The sequence below is a fragment of the Panicum virgatum genome, chromosome 5K (assembly GCF_016808335.1).
Source record: "Panicum virgatum strain AP13 chromosome 5K, P.virgatum_v5, whole genome shotgun sequence".
In the NCBI taxonomy this organism is placed as follows: Eukaryota; Viridiplantae; Streptophyta; class Magnoliopsida; order Poales; family Poaceae; genus Panicum; species Panicum virgatum.
Window position 1 is genome coordinate 8,876,480 of NC_053140.1, and position 24,275 is coordinate 8,900,754.

Consider the following 24,275-nt stretch of genomic DNA (forward strand, 5'->3'; position numbering starts at 1 on the left):
AGTCTATATTGTTGTATCTGTTTTGCCTCTACTGTCTTGGGAAGTAATGTAATCACTCCAAAGTTGAGACTATAAAGAGGTAGTCGTTCCTTATGGAAATCTTTGAAAAATGCCATAAGGTCCTCTTTTATTATTTCCCAAAAAACTTGAAAAAATTCTACTAGGAAACCATCAGTGTCAAGTGCCTTGTTGTGTTCCATTTGAAACACAGCCTCTTTCACTTCTATTTCAGTGAATTGCCATCACTTTCTCATGCCACATATCTCCAATTGCTATAAAACTAAGAGCCAATTCCTTCAAAGCCACAAAAATTATTGCCTCTCCCTTTAGTGCCACAAAATTTTTGAAAATCCTTTCAATGCCATAGAAATTTTCATTCATCCTTTCAATGGCATTGAAGGGATGAATCAAAATTTATATGGTACCGAAGAAATTTCCAAAAATTTTATGGCACCAAAGAGAGAGGCAACAATTTTTGTGGCATGGAAGGAATTGGTTCTAAAACCAATGCCGTGTTAGAGTCTATTCACCGGGAGGCTATATGTCGCCCAGGCTACAAATTCCACATCCATCGCCTAAAGAATGTGCGCTCGTTGCTTGACTGTTTTAGGCCCAATAACAGTTTTCTCAAATCAGCCCATACATAGATGCATTGATGGTGCTAGAAGCGGCAGCATATACCAGACAGATTTGTTACATGTGATAGCGACGCGCATGTATATGATAGCGACATGCTGGTGATAGCAGGCACATGTATGTGATTTCTTACACATGCATCCGGTATGCATACTGCAATATGACAGGTTTGCTCTATAGTAATTATTTTATTCTTTTTCCTCTTTTATTTTTCTTCTTCTATTTTTATTGCATCTTTCAATTTTGAACGCTAATCATTCATGTTATTCTTTTTATTTTTATTTACCATGCTCTACTTTTCTTCTTTTATGTTTTTCTTTATACATTTTATTTTCTTATTCAATATTAAGTTTTTTGAGTTTTCTTATATTTTTCTTTTCATTTATATGTCCCTTCCATTAGTTGCTTTGCTTTCTCCATTTTTTCTTTTCCTTCTATTGTTATTTCTCTTTTCTCATTGACGTGATCTTCTTTATTCTCTTTCTTTCTTTTTCTTGTCTTATTGTAACATTTCTTTTCTATTTCTTTCTTTCTTTTCTTGGCACAAGTTACTTTGTATCCTAATTTGTTTCTCGATTTCGTAAAATTATTTTTGGATGTATAAATTTATTTCTTGGATTTTCTTTTTCATATAATATAGATTTTGTGATTTATAACACTTGATTCTTTTTTCTATTTTTTATTTAACCTTTTAGTAGGTTTTCTTTTCCCTCATTCCCAACTAAATTTTTTTAATTCAATTATTTTACTTCTTAATCAATTCTATTTTACATACTCATTCATAACAATTATACTAATAATTGATTACTTTTTTATCTAATATGATTTTCCCTATTGTATCTTCTTGAATATTTTTATTTTATTCTTTAATTTCTTATTCCACTTTTTTACTTAACCTTTATGTACCTATCCTTTTTTATTTTTTTTATATTCTTATGCTACTCCTTACTGTTCAAACTATCTATTAATCTTTTATTCTATTTTCATAATATAAGTGTTCCAGACGTATACTTTATTTGTTCGCATTATAGATTAATTTGTTCGGCCAGGTTATTTCATTTATTCGTGGTATTTATTTTCTACTATTTAGTATATACAATCAAATGTTCGTGATGTTTAATGTTTTGTTCGTTGTACATTATTATTTGTTCGTTATGTTTAATTTTTTGTTCATGGAAATATTTTTTTTGTGCTGTTAAAGTATTTGTTCCCAGTAGTTGAAACTAATTATTTACTATTAAAAAAATATTTTTTTAAAAAATCGTGTGAACATAAGCAAGTGTGGTCTTGTTTTGAAGATCTTGTCATAAAAAAGATAATGGTGCAATCAAAATTTAATTTAGATGCTCAGTTTAATAGTTATAATTTTTTTTAATTATAGATTTGCATGCATGCGGTGATGTCATGGTGGTTGTCCTCTCATGCTTGCATTCATATGATGGCTCTCTTTTATGTGCACTATAGCATGGGCGTTATATTGTTAGGTGCTAATATTAATTTAGCATATTTGGCTCAACAATTAATTTCGGCCCACGCGGGAGAGCGCATCTCTTCAGGTGATGGTGAGAAATCTGTCACCCGAAGCTACACATAACCGCACCCGTCTATTCATATAGCATTTGTACACTAAGTATTTATACAATTCAATAGTCGTTGGTCAAAATTCTTAGAATCTGACTTTTTAAAATCCTCGCATGCTTTGCTTACGAACGGAGTGGTAATAGTTTTTGCAGCATATGGTGACTCACTAGGGAGATGCCGTGCAACGCCACGGGCCGAAGCACACTCTCTGGCAGTCCTCGCCTTCTCGGTGAGAACTCATGGATCGTCGTGCTTTGACAAGTACCAAATAGACGTATTTGCATGGCACGGGCTGTATGTAGATCGGCCCACTCAGACGGGTCGTCGATGATGTGTAATTTTTAAAAGGTCCAATCCTTTCTGGTCTACCGGGCTGTCCAAATTTCCGAACAAGGGCCCATGACTCCAAGCACGTGCGGCCCGCTCGTTTTTATTTTTTTCGCCGGTCCACCGGTTGTTAGGGTCTAGCTTTGCTAAAAAAAAATTCTTTCCTTTTTCTTTTCTCGTGGAAATTGGAATGGAACATTTTTTTCCAGTTGTTCTAGAATATTTTTTTATTCCAATGATAAGATTGGATCCAACTGAACAAATTTTACTCCATTTTTATTCCAAAAGAACAATTTGTTCAAGTCATGGGGCGCGGGAGCGGGTGGCTCGAAAAGAATTAGCAGCCCACAAAAATTTAACCCACCCTTCTGTGACGGGACAATGCACAGTCATGCACGCTACCCGAGCAGGGCCCATCATCACCCCATTTGCGCACCACCTCTCGTCGCCTCTGGGCTCTGGTTCCTCCACCCCTTTGCTCTGGGCCTCTGCGTTCTCCCTCTTCTCCGCTATGCTAACAAGTTATTAGGAGTTAGGGTGCCACACCCACGCCCACAAAATGGGTTCAAAAGGTGGGGGATCCCCCTCCCTCCCCCACAGGCATCGTATCTGTCATTCAAAAGACAAAATATCATACATATATTTTAATATTTGAGATTCGTACCGTCTTTCTTCACCTTTGGATTAAGTTATTGTGTGGCAGCGTACAATAGATGGTCCAGTCTCCAGTGTGCAGCCCGATTCAGCAAATCTCTTGAACAAGTGTCACTCTCTGTTGGCTCTGCTGGGTGGAAGTTCCTTGTGGATTTCAAACATTAAATGTATTTCCCCCTCAAACTGTGAATCCATTTTTGAATCTGATTTTCTCTCTCAAACGTTTGATGAAAGGTCGGTGGCCTTTTCAGTATGCCGCCGTCGTACCTCGTCGACGCCTAGATTTGGGGCGAACAGTCGGGTGACGAAGTCAGCTCGAGGTCCGGCTGGAGCCCGTTTCGCGCATTCCCGAATCTCGACGAAGTTGGGACGGAGTCGGGCGACCTCTTCTCCCGACGAGAGCTCAATATGCAGCTCGCGACATGGGCACAGGATACATGCATTTCCGTCAGTTCTTCCGTTGATGATCATGGCATGTCCGTTGTTAACTTGAATTGCTCGCTTTTCCGTTTGCTAAATTCCTCGAACTCGGGGTTACCATGAGGTCGCCGATCGTGGAGGTCTTGCAGACGTTGACGACGGATGCGCCGTCCAGGGTGTCGGGCATCGCCGGCACCTCGCCGGAGGCGCATTCTTCGACCGACGCCACGGGGAAGTCCAGCTCGATCCAGAACCGGCCGCCGCCGCGATCGACTCCATGGGCAGCCAAGTCGTCGAAGGCTCGCTTACCGATGACCTTCACCCGCCGCCTCGCCGTCAGGACCAGCCCTGCTATGGTGACGAACTCGATGGCCCCAGTGCCGGTCCCGAGGCCGCCGCTGGTGAGCAGGAAGTGCGCGGCAGCCAGCGTCGCGTGCCCACACAGCTCAACCTGCAACAATAATGCAAGCGCGACAGGCTAGAAAAATACAAAAAAAAAGTACAACGGAGACCTCTCCAGGTGAATGAACAACAAAACGAACGTGTGGAATTATTGGTGCGAACGAACCTCGGCCTCCGTGGTCAACCATACTACTACAGAAAATATTTCTCGAGGCGGTCAAAGTCAGTTTTTCGAGGCGGGCAATACAAACGCCTCCGAAGCAACATCACGATAAATGGAGTATTTTCCGAGACGGTTTGGTGTCCGTCTCGGTAAACCAAAAAAAAAGAGAGAAAAACCCACCGAGCCCATCACGGGCCAGGCGAGCCCATCAAACGCCGCGGCCGCGGCATCCCGCCGCCGGATCCGGCCTCTCCGCTGCCGGATGCGGCCTCTCCTTGCCGGATCCCGCCTCCACGTCGCCGGATCGAGGAGGAAGGGGCCGTGCGCTGCCGCCAGGAGGGACGGGCTCGGGCCCCGTGCGCCGCCGTAGCCGGGAGGTCCGGCCCCATGCGCCGCCGCCGCCGCCAAGAGGGAGGAAGGGGCCCGAGCACCCGGCGCTGCCGCCGCGAGGGAGGGGCCCGTGCCCCTGCACCGCCGCCGCCGCCGGGAGGGAGGGCTCGGACACCGCGCGCGCCGCCGCCGCCGCCGCCGGGAAAGGGTCTGAGGGAGAGGAGGAAGAGAGAGAGATGGGCGGCGGTCGGCTGACGAGGGAGAGGAATGGAATGAGGGTGAGGGATGGAGATAACCCTAACTTCACTATATATATATATATATATACATATATATATATGTGTGTGAAGACGGTTATCGGACCTTATGGGCTTCATATGGGCTACGACCATTAACCGAGGCGGACCTTTATAAGATGTCGGCATCCAAAAATAGACTATTAACCGAGGCGAACAATTATAAGGCGTCCGCCTCGATTAATACATTTTGCAATTAATAAAAAGTGACCGCCTCAATTAATGTGGACCGTTAATCGAGATATTTCTCCTGTCCGCCTCCGAGCCCTTTTCAAAGTGCCTCGGTTAATCAGTTTTTGTAGTAGTGACACCGGATGTGGAAGCGTGGCAGCGTCGCAGCCACGCCTCGGTCGGCGACGGTGAGGGCGAGGAACGCCGTGACCGGTGCGGCCTCGGCGACGTTGGCATGGCTGGGACGCGGCGGAGGTGAGAATTGATGCTGACGCTTTCGCACGGTCGCAAGCGTGCGTTCACGGTGCGTGTGACGGAACCACCAAATTAAAACTCTAATTAAGCGTAATGGCCGTCATTTGAACACATCGGGCGCATTAGCTTAACGGCTTAATTTGGCGATCCTTTCTCAACCCACGCCTGATCGAAACAACACCGGTAGTCCCACGCGAAGGTGTGCGCAGATGGTATAAGCACAACCCATATATGAAAATATACAAGAGTGACATACGGTAACACTAAGGAGTTTTACAAACCGAGTTCGAAATACATAATATTATACGAGTGTAGCTGCCTTTTATACAAAGTTTGATAAATATGAAATCTACCCACTATAATGTATAAGAACGACAAGAATTACACACTCAGCCCACGAGTGTGCAACTACAACACCCCAAGGCTACGCGCCTGGGTCCTTGACGTTCCACCCATCCGCATTCAGTCGAACGAACTTGGCGCAACGCGGACAGAAGTCTATGTCTGCGTGTCCTGAAATAATTGTGGCAACAAACCCTGAGTATACTAATACTCAGCAAGGCTTACCCGACCAGTGGGTATATCTTAGCCCACATATCTAGACATGCAAGACTTTTGGCTGGTGGTTATTTTTGCAGAAAGCAGTAACTAAAGTAATTCCTCACTTTCCTTATTTTAGCCCAAGTTCTATATAAATTAACATAGTCTAATATTTGCATAACCATATCTAGAGCAACCATAGTGGAACAATAAATAATAATGCATATATTCATCAATATGGATATAACCAATTTTCCATCACAACACTACGCTGTGATGCAGTGATCAAGGTGCTCATATCCGAGAGCGACTGACGGCGAATCGATTCGATTTAACCTTGCAAGGTGGACATAACCAACACGGCACGTATTAGCCCCGTCGGACCATATGGACCAACCATTCCCCTCCCCGCCTCGAACTACAGAACCGCCCCACCTACATATAGTCAGCCGAGCCATACGAGAGACCACCAAAAATAAACTCATGCATCCCAATTCTCCGCGGCCACTCGACTCGCCGTAAGGGGTGGGTAGAAGTTCTGTACTTCCGAAGCAAGGCAGTACTCGGCTTACCGGTTTCGACTACCTCCTACTCCCGGCATGCGGTTAGTACAGTTCAAACATGATCAGCAGGGCCAACAACGGCTTGGTCCTTAACCGACACAGACGGAACTACACCTCTCCCGTCCGGTCTCAGATTCTATTCTTTCTTTCATTTCAATACTTTCATCCATAAATTAATAACTCATATCTGGAAACATAAAGCTATTCTACATCTCGCGAGTAACCAAGAAATTACTCGACTTCTACCGAACCCTATCTAGCATAGCATTTCTATCGGCCTATATATACTAGTACAACTCAAGTACACCTAGGGTTCATGCAACTAGGGTTTCAAACAACTCCTAAACGTAATGCATAAGTAATAAATACATATGTAGGTGTTATAATTTAAAATTAATAGGATGTGCACCGGGGCTTGCCTTGCGTCTGTTGCTCAACACTAGGGTGAGATGATCCTTGGGCCTGCTCCCCACGATCCTCCTGCTGCGGGGCTTGCCCCTGTGGCTCCCGTGGCTCCGCAACCACCTCATACACGATTCCTTCAGCGGCGGCGTCTATACGTATGCACATGATATGAGAAAGTATGCAATATAATTTGAGACTTTGAAATAAACCTTAACCGATCACAAATATTGCTAACCGAATCACCCGACGTTCATAACCCTGCAAAAACCGGAATATCCGGATTCCAATCCGGAATATCCGGAATTTCCGGAGTAACCGGATTAATACCCGGAGTTTCCGGGTGTGGAATTTCTGGAGTATCCGGACTTACACCCGGAGTTTCCGGATTTCACACTGCTTTCGCCCCCAGAACTGAAACTCTGATTTCTAGCAAAACCAACCTACAAAAATCGAAACCCTTCTAGACCCTAGTAGAGGGACTCATAAGAAGACGATTGACCGGAGGAAATTGATTTAAACCCCCTAGAACAAGTGACTTGCCAAACCCTAACTTATTTACCTTGGGGTGAGCTCTTCCTTGCACCAAGGGCTTGAACCCAAGCCGCCCAGGGAAGGCGTACGCGGGAGAGAGGATCCACCACCCAATTGAAGCTCCCTTGGGCCTTGGATCAAGAGTAGAGGTAGGGTTTTTGGGTCTCTAGGGTTTGGGGTGAGAGAGAGCACGGGAGAGAGAGAGTGAGGAGAGTGAATAACGGTTTATAACGTTTCGAAACAGTCACCAGACCCAAAACTCGTGATATAGCATTTCGGGTCCGGACTATCCGGAGTATCCGGGGAAATCCGGAGTTTCCGGATGAAATACTGGAGTATCCAGAAGTTCCGGTTTTCTCTGGCTCCAGAATTTGAAAACTGGGCTTGGATCCATTTTCGACTCGATTCGTAACGGAACGTTTTAAGTCACTAATTAGCTAATTAAATCCCAAATTTAACAAGTGTGTTACAGTGCGGACATGCATGGGCGAGGTCACCGCCGGTGCTTGTAGGGCGCGCGGCTGGCCCAATGACCATGCATGTCACTTTCTTCCTTTTCGTTTGGAGGGCATCCTTGACTCCTTGTCGCCATGACACCACGTCGCTGTAGGTGTCGGTGCCGCTGAGTTTTCATCTTTATTTGTTGTGATTTTGTGAAATTATTGGACACGTGGATTTTTGTACACAAATGATTGGCACCGGCGGGTTGTTTGTCGGTATTCGCCACATTTTTTAATAGTTTTTTTTTGTGATTCTTTAATCGTTTTTGACAAGAGGCAAAAAAAAATGCAACCTTTGGTAGTTTGGTTACGTGGGTTTTGGCCAAGTTTCGGCATCTCTCGGTCAGGCTCAGGCCACCGTCGGTGTTTTCTTCATTATGGCCATGGATAACGGCATGCACGACGTTTCAAGCAGATTGTGCGGAACTAAATCAAGTTCTTGTGCTTGTCTGCTACATATACAGAGCTTCTCGAATTTGGCCATAATATTCTGAGCTGTGGTAATCAGTAACTTAGTTAGGGTAACCACAACATTAACGTGAAGACGACCTTAAACACTTAATGCTGCTATGAGTATGCACCTTTACCATTACTGATCCGAACCTCAAGATTTGCGTACCAAAAATCCACCTCAAGCTAAAGGTGTACCACAAACAGATTGGAACTACAAATACTCTGTATCAAATTCTAGGTCATTTTGGTATTTCTACCTTTTTTTTACTTATATCTAGACACAGATTTATATCTGGATGCATAGAAAAACTATATAATGAGAAAGTCGAAATGATCTATAGTTTGAAACAAAGAGAATATCTTTTACATTGTCACTGTCGCGGTGACCTTTGTCGCCTCATGGTCATAGGTGCCTATGGCTGCAAAATAGGATGGGGTGTGCTAATTTACGGGTGACCGTAGGGAGACCTTCTCTAGGTTGATCTTCGGACATCCCTTTTTAGTATTTTTTGTCTTTCTCCGACAAAAATTTTTTGAAAAATATTTCTGAAAAAAATGGAGACATGGAAAAAAGTTCTGATGGGAGAAAATTCAAAAGACAAAATTTTGAAAAAAAATTGAAAAATTATGTTGCATCCAAAAATAAAAAAATTAGAATTTCTTTATAAAAAATTTTGCATCCAAAAATTAAAAAAAAGAAAAAAGAAAAAAAAGCACCACTACCCAGGGGGCGAGCGCCTGGGGAGCACGCTGCCACGCCGCGAGTGGAGCTCCCCCGCCATCGCACTGCGCAGAGCTCCCCACCGCCGCAGTGCTGAGCCACCTACGAATAGCGGTTGCGCCTCGAGCTTGCAGGGAGAAGAGGGAAGGAGAAGGGGAATGGGGCCGGGAATGGATCTAAGGGAGAAAGGAGGAAAAAGAAAGGTAAAGGGTAAGGGGAAAGGGGGTGCGGGCTACGGAACCCAGGAGTGGGACGTCGACAGTAAGTTTTGCAACTTACGGTTAGCCGTGGATTCAGCATTAAGAAACATGATCCACCTTAAATTTTTTTAGAGATGTATATATTGCAGAATTTGCTTTATTTTTCTCTATACTGGGTAGGGGCGGAGCTTGGTTATGAGTATTGGGTGCGGTTGTACCAGAAAAAGGTCATAATCACTTAGACACTTAGATTTTCACAATGTTTGTTGGGATATCATTCGTCCGCTACAAAGAGCCGCATCCCCCTATGTTTACTGGGTCCAAGTGCCATTTGAGCCTAACTATCTGACCGCCATAATTTTAGTCCTAACTGAGCGGCATCCTCCATGAGCCCCGGGTGCGCGCCTTGCTATCCGTCAGAACCAGCGCTGTGACGAACTCAACGGCAGGTGGCAGCTGGTCTGATAAGCTAGGAAACATGGCAGCTGGTATGATAAACCAGGAAACATGGCAGCTGGCGATGGCACGGCGCCGCTGTGGCATTCGCGCAAATGCTGCGGTGGACTGTGGTGTGCGGTGCTCGTCGATTTCCCAACTTCTCGGCAATAGATAGATCAAACGGGTCCGTAGCCAAAAGCCCAAGTGAACGCGCCCCGTCCTCCTCTCGAAAAAAAAAAAAAACAGGACGCGCCCCGTCCGGAAAGTGTGGCCCACCTTCGCATCGCTGTGCTTACCTTCCTCCCTGTCCGCGCAAACGAAAGCACTTCCATCTGATCCCAGATTGCGCAAACGATTGTCAGATAATCAATTCAGATTCCATGATTGGGAGTTCTGCTTGTTACGGCCATATTTCTCCTAGCCAAGACATTCAGTCATGATCAGCCGGTACATAGCGCCAGTTTGAATCTCTGTTTTTTGAACTACAGTAAAGAAAGCAATTTTATTAGGGGGGGGGGGGGGGGGGCAATAACATGTGGTTTTAAAAGCTTGAAGGTTTGTTGCATTCAAACATTCAGCTGCTTTCGAGAATCAAATTATTTTCCAAATACCAGAAGATATTTTGCATCCAAATAATGCCTTACTCCTTACTTGTGCAGAGGCGAACAATGAAAACATATTGTTCTCTAGAAAAGTTTTTTAGAAACTAGAAACCTTCACCTACGATGTTCTCATTGTCCTGACAAGTTATCATGGAGAAGGTGTTTGAAGAAAACGTAAAGGCTATGCGTAAAAAAACTATATTACTCAATTCTAAATTCTAAATTGTTTGACTTTTTTGACCCCAAGTTTGACCATTTATTTTATTCAAAAAAAGTTATGCAAACATAGTTCAATTTAAGTCATTCTTCAAGAACTTGTATTGATAAAGCAAGCCACAACAAAAGAAGTGATATTTATATAAATTTTTGAATAAGACGAGTGGTCAAACTTTAGATTAAAAAAGTCAAACTGTCTATAATTTGAAATGGAGGGAGTAATTAAATTATCATGAAAGTTACTCTAGGAAATTGTTTAAAAAATTGTATGTAAGACCAATCTCAATGAAGTTTTATGAGCGTTAAATTCTTTATCACATTAATTAGCAATTTTGCTGACTTGGCAAAATCTTTACGAGGAGTGAGGAGGTGAGAGTTTATCAGATGAGAGAAGAGTTTCATCACCATAACATTCAGCGCCACTAGGCACAGTTACCAATCTGCACCTTTGGTAACAATATACCCGTTTGGTTCGCGAAAATGTTTGGGGTTTGACACTGTAGCACTTTCGTTATTATTTGGTAATTAATGTTCAATTATAGAGTAACTAGGCTTAAAAGATTCGTCTCCTGCTAATCAGTTAGACTATGTAATTTGTTATTTTTTAACTACATTTAAAGCTCTATGCATGTGTATAAACATTTGATGTGACGGGTACTTTAGAATTTTTTTGGAACTAAACGGAACCATAGTCAAACTGTGCACTGAGACAACTAGTCAAACAACTAAATTAAATAAACAGCATACGGGCAATCAAAAGTTATCCCACAATTTCAAGAAATAAAGTTATCCCACGAAAATATCAATAATTTATAACTTATGAAATTAAAATATTACGAAAGACTTTCTAAAAAGAAAAAGAATGGGGAAGATAAAGAATGCGGCCCTCATGGCGCGACCTGCGGGATGCGGCTACATGAACATATAGACATCCAAGTACAGTAGAGTCTAAAACTAGGACAGACTCATCAACCACCGCTGCCAGCTTTTCGAACGCACCCTACAGCTAGCACAACTCCTAGCCTTGACAAAAACCTCCCGAATCCATCACTCGTTTTTCTACAAATACATGCATCTATCGACATCCAAGCGTCGGCAAATGCTGTTGGCACGAGCGAATTCAACGGGTTTTATTCCTAGAACTGTTCGCTTCTGCAGGCCAGCACATCTCATGTTTGATGGACAACTAATAATGCTCCAGTGTCAAATCTGTCTTAGTCCTACTCGCACGCTAGTTAAAACACACACTCGAACCAACCCCATTTTTTGTCTTTACTTCGCATAAAAGGGTTAATTCGGAGATTGGAATGCATTCGACACTTGGGTAGATTTATATGTTGGTAAACATCACCTTCAGCTCGTATTTTTACTTCAAAAATTTGTACTAATTTATCAAAATGATGAGCTTCCACTATGGAAAACTAGTACGATTAGAGCTGTTGATACTCTAAACCCTATACGATCTTTTGAACTAAGGCCTTGCCTCCCGTAAAGTTTTTGAAAGAACACCTTTCTACATTTGAAGTACTAAACATATACTAATCACAAAATTAATTACAGAACTCGTCTGTAAATCGCGAGACGAATCTAATGAGCCTAATTAATTCGTCATTAGAGGTTGTTTACTGTAGCATTTTAGCGCCTAGTTACGACCTAGTTAGGTTCATTAGATTTGTCTCGCGATTTACAGGCAAACTGTGCAATGCGTTTTTTATTTTGTCTAGATTTAAGTCTCCATGCAGGTGCCGGAAAAAAAAATTTGGAACTTTGAATTTGGGAACTAAACACGGCGTAAAGAGCATTGTGGATACCCTTAGGCTGACCACAGCGGAGGGAGCAAGAGCAAATTTGCTCCCTCCTCGTTTCCCACGCCCTCTCTGTCTACAGTGCCAAACAGTGCATCTACAGTGTCAAACAGTGTATTTGCTCCTTTATTTGCTCCTTCCACTCTGGACGGTCTTAGGGCATCTATTTGCACCCCTACATAGGCTACTAGTGGTCAGATATTCAAGCTATTGGATAGATTGTGGATACCCTTAGGGCATCTATTTGCACCCCTACATAGGCTACTAGTGGTCAGATATTCAAGCTATTGTGTGAATCCATCATCAGTGTGACACCCCAATGATTCAGTGCGATTCCTTCTCCCCATTATTGGCGAATCGATGGGAATCGCAGTAGAATGTCAACCAAAACTTGGCCACCATCGTGGCCACCGACGGAGAAACTAGGATCTGGTACACAAAGGCCCCGTTTGGCAGGGCTCCACAGGCGGCTCCAAAATCGGCTTCGTCCGGAGCCCTGCCAAACGGTGCTTCACCCGCGGCTCCGGCTCTGGAACGCTTCTGGAGCTCCGCGTTTCACGCTCACTGGAGAGCTTCAGGGGAGGTGGAGCCACGTTTTCGTGGCTCCGCCCCACTTTTTTCCAACGATACCCCCGGTAATCGCGGCGGCCGAGATAGAGAGAGGAGGCGGACGGAGGTACCGACAGCGGCCGGCGGCCGGCGGCGCGGAGCGGTGCGCGCGGCCTGGACGGGGCGGAGGCGGCCGGAGCGCGCGCTCGCGGCGGTGCGGGGCGGGGAGGAGGCCGCTGGAGCGCAGCGCGCGGCCGGGGTCGGAGCGCGTGGCCTGGGCGGGGCGGACGACGACCACCGGAGGGGCGCGGCCCGTGGGGAGGAGGGCGGCCGGCGGGGAGCAGGGAGCTTGCGGCGCCGATGGAGGGAGCTCACGGCACTGGAGGGAGTGCGCGACGGCGGGGAGGAGGGAGCTCGCGGGGAGGAGGGAGGCTGGCGGCGCCGGGGAAGAGGGAGGCCGGCAGGGGAGGAGGAAACGGGCCAAGCGCAGGCGTAGTGAATGAATGGATAAGGAGGAGAGGAGGGGAAAAAAGAAAAGAGGTGAGAAAAAAGAAAATGAGAGGAGAAAATGAGAAGGGAAAAAGAAAAAATAGAAAAAAAATATAGGGAAGGGTAATTTAGACATTTCACAACATCAATTCAACATGTGAAGCCGTTTTGCCAAATGTTTTTCAAAACGGCTTCAGCTCCATCAAAAAAGCCGCTCCACCAAAAAAGTTAGAGCCGGAACCATTTTCAGAGGAGTCGGAGCCCTGCCAAACAGATCCAAAGTGCACGACGCTTGCATTTGTCTATCGCAGAAGAAGCCATCAATGATCAGGGTGAAGCACAGCAAGCAAGTAGGTAGCATGTCTATTAGATTAATTGGCCAGGACTTACAGTACTTGTACTACGTACTATATATATGTATTATGTAATAATTTTTTGTCATCTGGGGGAGGTGTTACTTGATTTTGGAGGATACCTATCTAATCTGGCCAGCATATTAGATCTAATATGATACTTTTTTATTTTTTTAATTATATAGTACAACTCATACACTTACAATGCGCGCCGCAAATCCTATCCCTACGAGCATCTTACCTTTTTGAGTGGTTAATATGATTGAACGCTACTCTTTTCGATTCACAATGTACGCCCACAGTCTCAAAAGTATCGGTTTTGGAACGTTTATCCATATGATTATTGCTAGTACATTGTTTTCATTTTTCAAAAGATTTTGAGGTTGGTGTTCGCATGCTTCAAGCAATGGATTACCTTGTTTGGATTAATTTATTGCTGTCTTGAACAAGGGTGCGAATTCGTGTCCATAAAAGTCACCACGGACCCTAAGAACAATTAATAGAGCTAGTTTTCCAAAATATGGTATTTTTCTAAAAAAAATAGTTCAGTTAACCTGAACTAAAAAAAGATTGGTGGTGATGATCCTTAGGGACACCATTCAAGCCGCCTTATTTTGGATTTATTGTTTTTTTATCTGTCTGCAATGGTGGGCATAAACATACGTCGTGAAACAGAGTACCTGTTTCCTCGAGCCTCTGACACATCTACTAATTGGGTGCATTTGAAGTGCATGGCGTCCTTTTCAAATCCTATGAAATTTGATTTGCTTTTCATAAAAAAAGTTCTCGATTCCAAACAAAGATTTGCCTGATGAACAATGCTGCCATGATCTCTTGAGATGAACTCCTACTCGGCTACTACTATAATTACCAATTCTCCGCCTACCTGGGCGCTGCCAAACTAAGTCCACATCAGGACGAGTAGTAATAGTTTTAGTTCACATCATCAATCAGCAGCAATGGAAAAATTGACCAAAACGAGCAGCAGGACAAAGAAAAGCCATCCATCCAAATGGACCAGGCAGACCCATGCAAGGAAGCTCTGAAAGACTGAAACTCTGTTCTTTCTGCACCCATTGACTATCTCCAAGCTTAGTTGGCTAACGGCTTCTATTTAAAATGGAGTGTGTAGAAGCAGTACAACTAATGAAGGTGGGCAGGCCGGCCGGCTCCAACTAACTGAGCATCATCTCGTATCCCTCTTGCAATTGCATGCATGTTGTTCACTTGTTTACGCCTCGATTAGTCTATAAATACAGCCCTGACTAGCTTGGCATCTCCATCAGTCGTGTGCCAGCCACACGCCCCCTGTCTCCCTCCTCCTGCATCTCACTCTGCGTGCCCCTCTCCAGCAAGGTCAGCTTGATCACTCTTCTCTCAAGCAGATTACCTGCACAAATTCGTCATCGCATCCTTACGTTTTTGGCTGCGATGTCGTCGGTGATGCAGATCATGGGGAACCACGCGCGGATGCTGCGCCGCGTAGCCGCCGCGCTCGTGGCCGTCGTGGTTGCCGGGGTTGCGGTGTCCGCGCAGGCGCCGCCGCCGCCGGTGACGAGCGCGCTGCTGCAGCAGGTGGCGGCCTCGCTGCAGATGTACGTGGACCCACTGCCGCAGATGGCCAAGATCCGCGGCTACGGCTTCCAGCAGGGTAGCGTCGTGCCCGTCAACCTCACCATCGGCATGTTCCAAAAGAACTGGGTACGTGCACACAGAGCTGACGAAAAAACTTTTTCACAAGACATTGGCTGCTCGTAGACTATATGTGCTAATGCAATAATTTTCACTCATCGCCGGCCGGCAGAAATTCCACCGCGACCTGCCGGAGACGCCGGTGTTCGTGTACGGGCAATGCGCCGAGACCGCCACGTTCCCGGGCCCGACGATCGTCGCCCGCCACGACGTGCCGCTGGCGGTGACGTGGGAGAACCACCTCCCCGACCGCCACATCCTGCCGTGGGACCCCACCGTGCCCACCGCCATCCCCAAGAACGGCGGCGTGCCCACCGTCGTCCACCTCCACGGCAGCGCCCACCCGCCGCAGGCCGACGGCAGCCCCTTCGCCTGGTTCACCGCGGGGTTCCGCGAGACGGGGCCGGCGTGGTCGACGCCCACGTACCGGTACCCCAACGTGCAGCCGCCGGGCAACCTCTGGTACCACGACCACGCGCTCGGCCTCACCCGCGCCAACCTCCTCGCCGGCCTCCTCGGCGCCTACGTCATCGAGAAGCCGGAGGTCGACGTGCCCATGGACCTGCCCTGCGACGACGACGACCTCCACTTCGTCATCGCCGACCGCAGCTTCAACGTCGACGGCTCGCTGTACATGAACTCCACGGGCGTGGCGCCGTCCGTGCACCCGCAGTGGCAGCCGGAGTACTTCGGCGAGGCCATCACCGTGAACGGCAAGGCGTGGCCGTTCCTCGCCGTGCACCGCCGCCGCTACCGGCTCCGCATCCTCAACGCCAGCAACGCGCGCTACTTCAACGTCTCTCTCTCCAACGGCATGCCCTTCCACGTCGTCGGCTCCGACGCGTCCTACCTCGCCGCGCCGGTCACCGTGTCCAGCCTCCTCATCTCCCCGGCCGAGATCTTCGACGTCGTCGTCGACTTCGCCGCGTCGCCGACGGCCGAGGTCGAGATGCTCAACTCGGCGCCGTACCCGTTCCCGAACGGCACGGCGCCGGGGCCGCTCAACGGTAAGGTGATGAAGTTCGTGGTCACCCCGAACGGGCCCCGCGACCCGCCGGACAACTCGACGGTGCCGGACCGGGAGGTGCCGTACGCGAACGTGGCGTCGCCGGGGCCGACGTCGGAGACGAGGTACATCGCCATGTACGAGTACCTGACGCCGTCGGGGCAGTCGACGCACCTCTACATCAACGGGCTGCGGCTGGAGGACCCCGTGACGGAGACGCCGCGGTCGGGGACGACGGAGCTGTGGCACGTGATCAACCTCACCGGCGACAACCACCCGCTGCACATCCACCTGGGCATGTTCCAGGCCGTCAAGATGCAGCAGCTCCTCGACCTGCAGGCGTTCACCGACTGCATGACTCAGGTCAACGACGCCGTCAGGTGCGGCGTGGACCAGCACGCCGTCGGGCCCGTGGTGCCGGTGCCGGACCACGAGAAGACGTGGAAGAACGTGGTGAAGGTGCCGCCGGGGTTCGTGACCACGGTGGTGGTGGCGTTCAAGCTGGTGGACACCAACCAGCCCTACCCCTTCGACGCCACGGCGGAGCCCGGATACGTCTACCATTGCCACGTAAGCGCCACATCTTCCACCTGGTTAGCTTCATTCATGTATCACCAATCCACAAGTATTCTGACGTGTGATGCTGTCCAGATCCTGGATCACGAAGACAACGCCATGATCCGGCCACTGAAGCTGCTCCCGTGAAGAGACTTGCAAGACCCAACGAACCAGCTGTGATGATTGAATGATTGATGAAGAGGAGTTGTTGCCTGCCGAGAAACTGATAATTCTGGGGATCAGACATATTCATTATTACATTTACTATTGCATGATTATTTGTTTAATATGTAAATTTTCGTCCAGTAAATTCTTTTGTAAGCATTTCCATCATACTGTTTCTATCATGCCAATGATTGGCAAGTATATGAATAGCCACGTATTGTATTTGGTCGTATGAAGTGAATAATGTATAAGCATACGTATTGTATTGTATTGTATTCGATTATATGAAGTGAACAATGTATAAGCATTCTTTGTAACCCGGCAGTATAGCCTCTGTTTTCTATTCTTTTACGCAGTCAATACCGTCTAGCTATGTTCAGCAGTACCTCTGCTATCAGTATTGCAGAATGAAGAGCAGTATAATTCAGTGATCGCAAGAATGCACAAAACACACACAAAAAGTATATAGCAAGGTCAGTGCAAGCACTTGGAAATCTTAAACCTTAATAGCATGGACAAGCAAACTTAATTAACTCCTGATAGAAACTTTTGCCGTTCAAGAGTTGGACATGCCTGCCAATCATTGCCCATGGCATCTAAGATGCATGAACAGCAAGCTCTTACATGCCTCAGCGCGGCACTTGGACTGCGGATCCATGACATTGTTCACGTTCTGAAAATATAGCAGCATTCATGTCAATGCTACAATAGGGAAGTCCCGAAGGAAACCAGTGACTTAACGCTAATCATCATTAGTAGTTTAATTTCAGCTGACGAACTAAGGCTAAATTTAAATGGCACCATGCCTAGTTCAAGTGCCCCAGCTCAGGCGAGCGTAGGCAGATGAACCCAAATGGATCAACGCTTTCTCTTGTGAGTCCTCCACTGCTTCATGACATGCTGGACGGCTTCCTTCAGGGTTGCTTTCCTGCCCTCCTTGTAGTTCCACAGCTCTGGTACGGGGTAGCGGCCACTGGGATTGTACTCGTTGATCTCAACCAATGCCTTTGTTACCAGTGCATATATTTCTTCGCCATGCTCTTCTTTCAGCTTCCAAAGGTTCTCATCCTCCTCTGAAAGAACTTCCTGCACCAGACAATGCCCATCAGATGCAACAATGTAGCATTCAACTACTAGCAGACGTTTAGGGAAGCAAGGAAAGCAAAAGTGATCAAGGGCCGTACCATTTCTTTTCCATCAACCACTTTAACCCGGAAGGGGTGCCAGTTTGGGTTTCTAATTTCCTCTTGCCATTTTGAACAAAGCACAGCACATTTGACTTCTGCATCCTCTTTCGATGACCCTTTCCTGCAAGCAGCTCCGAATGCTTTCAGATCAATTTCACCCATTTTCTTGATACCTATATTTGATCGGCCAGCAGCAAGCTCCTGAAAGCCCTGTAGCATGCACCAACCAGAAGGGAAATGGCATGAAATGTGAGCAAAAGCAAAGCATAAATAGGTGTCAATTGATTTGAAAAGGCACACAAAACATAATATTGGACACTCGGTTAATCAATGAGGTAGCTTACAGCTATCAGCTCCTTCCGAGCATTTTGCAACTCATCGTTGCTCTTTCTTTCCTTGATAAGCAGAGTCTGGTTCATTGACTCCATATACTCCATTTCATCGTACTTATCCTGTAGCTCCTCAGTGAGTTCTTTTATCTTCTTCTTTGATTCGGAATCTTCCTCACCAGGCATATGCTTCATAACTTCCAATTTTCCCTTGAGCTGTTGTATTTCTAGCTCAAGCTTCTGCTTGGCATCCAGTTGTTGCTGTAACTTGAGGATTTTTTGTAGAGCAACCTGTTTCTCCCTCTGCATTTTACACACAGTAACACACTCATATATATTAGTTTCTTAAGAAATAATAGAAAAAAATATTGTATATTTGACCAAGAAGCAAACCTTGTGCTCTTCCACAAGCTTAAGCACGTTCTCATCGGTCTTCTGCTGCTCCATTGTTGCCATCTTAAGATGCTTAGTTTTCATTTCGTTCTACATTCAACCACAACTACAAAATCTTGAATAAGTTGCATCTATATCACACTAAAGAAAACTTAACAGCACCCTGCATTTCATCACTAACATCACTGAATGCCTTCCAATGAAGTAGAATTTTGTTATTACTCTACTGCCCAAGATTAAGGATGGTAAAGTCATAAGGAAATTTGGACCCATTCGCTATTCGAACAGTCAAATATAAAATTACTCCCCCAAAGTACTAACCAGTAGATTGCTAAGGGTGGCCAATAAGGCAGTGGTAACAAATCAACCAGTTTATCCCAGGAAGATACATAATGGAAGCGGTATCAATATTGCATGCAGGCTTATCGATGAGTTGATAGGAGAATGGTTTAATAGCTTTCTTATGGTTCATATGGATTTTATTGATATTAGGCATTGGTTTGAGGAAAAGAACTGGTGCCTAATGTTATCTTTTATTCTGCTTGTTTTTGGTTTAACAGCTGGGAATTGTTTCAATACAAGGAAATTTTTGAGATTGAACAGTGATATGAGGCATATATTCAACAATTGAAGGATGCTGATTTCTTATTGCTGTTTTACTGAAGATGGTGAACATCATTTTATTGAGTCAGTCTAATAAAAAGGTATATGTTTTCCATATGCTGCTGGATGAAACTTGCCAAGGCAGTGAACCTGCTCCGTGACTTTGGTTGTTTTTCAGGAGTAACTACAGACGTGGATTGTTTTATCAGCTTTCTTATATGAAATTGGGGGGGGGGGATCCTTCCCATCCTCTATTTCTCGAAGAAGACACAAAGTAAACATGTACAGCTTCCCTGCATTTTACCCTGATTTCCCTATCGATAAACTATATACAAATGTAATCTGAAAACAAATGTAGGAGAAGTAAAACAATAAAACGGAATGCTGCGCACAACAAAAGGAATGCTATTATGCAAAAGTGCAGAAATAATCAACATTATCCCTGCCAAAAAAAGGAAGAGAAAGCAGAACTTTAAAATTTCTTGATAGGAGAAAAATGCAGACTAGCAATAAGCCAATAAACCATCACACACCTTTTCCTTCTCTTGCTGAAGGTTCCTTCTGTCGTAATCGCTTTGCGAAGCTAGCTCATCAAGCTCCTTGGATCTTGAGTCAAGTTCCTGCATCTTGGACTCCAACTCGGAACGGAGCTTTTGATTTTCATCAATGATTTTCAGTGAATGCCTACGGGCAAGTTGCTGCAACTTGCGAATTTCTGATAAGAAAACAAGTTTAAAAGATTGTCAATGGAAGTTCCAGTTATGATTAGAGGATAGAATTGCATATATGTTGACAACTAAACCATGACAAAACATATATTAATAGTAAAAGATCAACACAAACCTTCATTGTAATTCTGGAGGAGCTGCTCTCTTTGATCCATCATCCTGTCAAGCGATGCGGTTGTCTCATTACACTTAGATTCAAGTTCTTGCACATGCCTGCTCTTTACTTCAATCTGGCTTGCTAAATTAGCGACAAGCTTATCAGTTTTACGGGTCCCTTCACTTTCAAGATCATCTACAGTTTTCAGATCGCCATTTTTTCGCAAATGATCTCCTATAGGCCCTTGACATCTATGATCATCATCCCTTGCAACCCATCCAAACATTTCTGACCCTCGGTACTTCTTCAGCTTCCAGTCCCTTTTGCCATAACCCTCTGCCTCGAAATGATTTTCAAAGGCAAGTGCATTTTTTAAGCCAGTCCAGTCTTTGGCAAATTCAACAATAGCATTGCCTGTGTGACCTCTATAATTCCACAAAGGAATAACCTTTTGTGGGCAGAAGCGTGAAAGTTGCTCCTTCAGCCGATTTCCACTCTGGCCAACTTGGCGTCCATTCTTCCACTCAGTAGGGACATTAACTAGAACACCCATCCAGGGCCAGACAAACTGATCATCTCTGTTTCCAAGATTTTGAGGCTCTATAAGCATTGTCGGTTGCGACTGTGGCTCAGATGACCTGGCAGGTTCATCCTTCAAAAATTTGGCAAGAGCACGGTGGGTTGCCTTGTCTTTGGCTTGTCGATTAGCTGCTGAACCTACTCCTGTGGCATGTTGAAGTAGGTTATTCATGCTGTAATCTTTTCTCCTTTTCTCCCTGCAGAATGGACAACTGTAGGTCCCATGATCCTTCACTTTTATATCTCCTGATTTCAAACGTTCATAAACCTCTGCTTCACGCTCATCAATCTCAGAATCGCTAATTTCGTAACTGTCTTCTGAACTAGAGCCCATTTTCAGAGAGGAGGGACACGTGCAATGACCTAGAGGACAAATACGAGAACACAGTTTCAGCAATTTTTATTAACTTGGTCAATATAGTGCAACACTAAATGAACATTGTATGAAAGTTAGGAATTTCTCAAAGCATCACAGAAGAAAAATGATAAAGCACGGGTTAAGAAACTCTCTCTAAATTAACTGGATAAAAAGAGCACTATTTAATCATGTGGAAAAATAAACGAGCTAACTAGACAAAGCATGCAAAAGCTTCTGAACCACAAGTGCTGCTCTACTTCCACTGCGCTGTTGGTCTGCTCCTAAAACTCAAATCTGAAAGATACTCAAGCACACAAGCAGCTGGTACAGATCAACCATGCGTGATTAAAACAATGACCTAAATATATCCTATCACGCTGCTGCCATGTACTCCAATAGTAGCTTAGGTTAGAGTTAAGATAAACTATAAATGTAAGCTATTCCCTCCATTCTAAATTGTAGGTTGTTTTGGCAAATCTAGATACATACATAGTTTATGCTAAACTATGTATGTATCTAGATTTGCCAAAACAACCTACAATTTGGAACAGAGGGAGTAACATACAAGCAAACAAAGATTACAAATTTAAAGGTATCTAGTTACTGTCGACACTAGCATAAAATGGTTAAACAATGGAACCCAACAGATGCATCATTATAGCATGAAAGTTACTGGCGTTAATGTGCTATATCAGGCTGCAGAATAAAACAAAGGCTTCACCGAGCTGCACACAGATCAATTCAAGCTAGAGCTGCAAATGGTGATCTGCTGGGACTTTTTGGATGAGCTCGCCAATTTAGTACACGCACAATAAATCAGGCGCAAAAAGAGAAGGCTTCCGCTGCGACAGAACAAAGGCACGGAGAAACCCCAGTGCCTGGGAGAGCCTCCAGCGACTGAGGAACAGAACAGGAAACAGAGCAACGGCTGCAGGCCGAGTCCCACAAAACTCGACCGGATCCAAACCGATTCGCACAGGATTTGGACCACAGCCTCACTACATCATGGGCGCACTATCCCAACTGAAAACACCCAAAAGGACTCAGCCTTTAACACTAATTTCACAAATTCCGGAAAACCCTAGAGAGAGAATAAATTTGGAGAAACTTCAAGCATGCCAAAATTCACAAGCCCGAAACCCCCACGCCGTGACCCCGATCGCCACACGGAACGACGAGAAAACCCACATTCCCCCGCGACCCCCTCCTCCGGGGGCCGCCTGGACGACTTGGAGTTGGGCACGTATGGGGTTTTTCGCCCTTAACAGTTAATTAACACGTAGGGAAATGAAGATCCACAGAGGCCACGACACGGACGCAGGTGAGGGGAGGGAGGAGGAGAGGAGGAACGGGCGGGATACATCCGGCGATCGGCGGCGGCGGCGGCCGGAGGAGGTGGGGCGTGCGAGGAGGAGGGTTTTGCGCTGCCTCCCCACGCGTCTGCCCGTCTGCTCCAGTCGGATGCGATGCGTGCGTTGTGTGGGTGGAGCCGCGGAAGGCGGACAGGTGGAGAGGTGTTTGGCGTGAACTCCAGCCGTCGTCTGCTTTTATTTTGCGTCGCAGCTTTTCTCTCGCGGCAATTCAACCCCAGCCACCACCACCGGTTATCCAGTGGTATTTTTTTCTCAAAGTAAATAAGCACCAGCCACAACCAGCTGAACATAATTAAAATTTTATAATATTAAATTTGTTAGTTGGAATTTTAGTGCTATAATTTTGTTGGTTGGAACGGCCAGCCCCATCTAGCGTACATTCAGAATTGCACAATACAGATGAGCTCTCATCAATTTATAACTTTATATAGTAATTTATATGCTGTATGAACACTCACGTGAGCCTGTCTTGCTGCTTTCCCATTCGTACATTTAAAAGAGCAATGTCAACATTTAAAAGTCGTAGTTGTTGAACCATAAATTAAAATTAAAAATTTATCGCACGATTATGTTTCTTTCGGCCGGAATGATCGCACTTGTATATATTTCGGTAATATTCTTTGAGGAGACATAAATTGCTTTTGTAGTAGACACAAATGCTATACAAAACAAATTAAAATGTTCAATTGGTTTAGCAAAGTGACCTATCGTAGAATATGCATGAAACATCCACCTATGGAACACACAGTTGTCCTGCCTTCTTCTTTGATCACACTATCCAATCTATCTTCGCAATATGAACATTAATGTCCACTTAATTCAAATAAGATGAGTGAAGCAATTTTTAAAAATTGAGCAATAGTTTTAAAAGTCATAAGAAAACTAAAATATAATAAAAAGTATTTTTTGAGCAAGAAAAAACATCACTAAAATATATTAATGTGGGTCTAGTTTTGAGGTTCTTGTTGACACGAACGCTATGGCATAATCAGATTTTGATTTCGATGCTCGATTGTGAGACTATGGCCTTTTTAAATTTTAAAATTGCATACACACGCTGATGTCATTCTCCATTTATTTCTCCCATGTTTTGTTTATTTCTCTCACGTTTCACATGCATGCAAGTGTGTCGCAATCCAACCATGAGCTAGTTTCTTTGCTTGGAAAGAAAAAATAGCCCATAAAATTGGTTTTCTTTCTATAAAAGGGTAGGCCGTATGGCTGGACTAAATTACGGACTACCGTAATTTAGCCATATCCTAATTAAATTATATGTAATATCATCAATTTTGCTAATATGGAGAGAAGAGAGAAGGATGTAGTTTTATGAGATGATTAGAGAGAAGTTTCATTTCGATAAAATTCAACCAAATTCAGTTACCTAGTTGTTAGTCTCGGTAACTATGCTATAAAATTGTGCAAGCAGCTGAAAAGAGAATGTCGCCCGCTGAATTGCGCTAGGATTCGTGTGAGGCCTCATTTCCGTTGCATGCAAATTTCCACAGTCTAGCGTGATTTTCTATCAACTGTCCAGCCGTGTCACCTTCATGAAAGTTTCGTGCAATGTCCTGCTGTAAAAAGTTATTGATGGATCAATCGTGTCATGG

At 45.1% G+C, this 24,275-nt stretch overlaps 2 protein-coding genes across 3 annotated transcripts; one reads left to right on the forward strand and one right to left on the reverse strand.

Annotated features, from left to right (window-relative positions):
• Positions 1-14,752: 14,752 nt before the first annotated feature.
• LOC120706135 (multicopper oxidase LPR1 homolog 4) lies at positions 14,753-17,338 on the forward strand. 2 transcript variants are annotated; one of them, XM_039990707.1, is made up of 4 exons: positions 14,754-14,956; positions 15,050-15,301; positions 15,405-16,868; positions 16,950-17,338. In XM_039990707.1, the coding sequence occupies exons 2-4, from the start codon at positions 15,053-15,055 to the stop codon at positions 17,001-17,003; spliced, it is 1,767 nt and encodes a 588-aa protein (XP_039846641.1). In that variant the 5' UTR covers positions 14,754-14,956; positions 15,050-15,052; the 3' UTR covers positions 17,004-17,338. The 2 variants fall into 2 exon arrangements, with proteins under 2 accessions (XP_039846640.1, XP_039846641.1); XM_039990706.1 differs by having other exon boundaries at positions 14,753-15,301.
• A 190-nt stretch (positions 17,339-17,528) lies between these two features.
• On the reverse strand, positions 17,529-22,810 carry LOC120706136 (factor of DNA methylation 1-like). The gene is made up of 7 exons (XM_039990708.1): positions 22,657-22,810; positions 20,377-21,300; positions 20,067-20,248; positions 18,931-19,020; positions 18,553-18,840; positions 18,206-18,418; positions 17,529-18,107 (listed from the first exon to the last, which is right to left on the reverse strand). The coding sequence occupies exons 2-7, from the start codon at positions 21,269-21,271 to the stop codon at positions 17,880-17,882; spliced, it is 1,896 nt and encodes a 631-aa protein (XP_039846642.1). The 5' UTR covers positions 21,272-21,300; positions 22,657-22,810; the 3' UTR covers positions 17,529-17,879.
• Between the last annotated feature and the right edge of the window lie 1,465 nt (positions 22,811-24,275).

What these genes read in the sequence shown, in the direction of transcription:
- LOC120706135 (XM_039990706.1), top strand. Translation starts at nt 15,032, where the DNA reads ATGTCGTCGGTGATGCAGATCATGGGGAACCACGCGCGGATGCTGCGC. An exon ending in GCATGTTCCAAAAGAACTGG is followed by an intron (nt 15,302 to 15,404) that starts GTACGTGCACAC and finishes GCCGGCCGGCAG; the next exon opens with AAATTCCACCGCGACCTGCC. An exon ending in GATACGTCTACCATTGCCAC is followed by an intron (nt 16,869 to 16,949) that starts GTAAGCGCCACA and finishes GATGCTGTCCAG; the next exon opens with ATCCTGGATCACGAAGACAA.
- LOC120706136 (XM_039990708.1), bottom strand. Translation starts at nt 21,271, where the DNA reads ATGGGCTCTAGTTCAGAAGACAGTTACGAAATTAGCGATTCTGAGATT. An exon ending in CCTCCAGAATTACAATGAAG is followed by an intron (nt 20,249 to 20,376) that starts GTTTGTGTTGAT and finishes TTTTCTTATCAG; the next exon opens with AAATTCGCAAGTTGCAGCAA. An exon ending in TGGTTGATGGAAAAGAAATG is followed by an intron (nt 18,108 to 18,205) that starts GTACGGCCCTTG and finishes TGTCTGGTGCAG; the next exon opens with GAAGTTCTTTCAGAGGAGGA.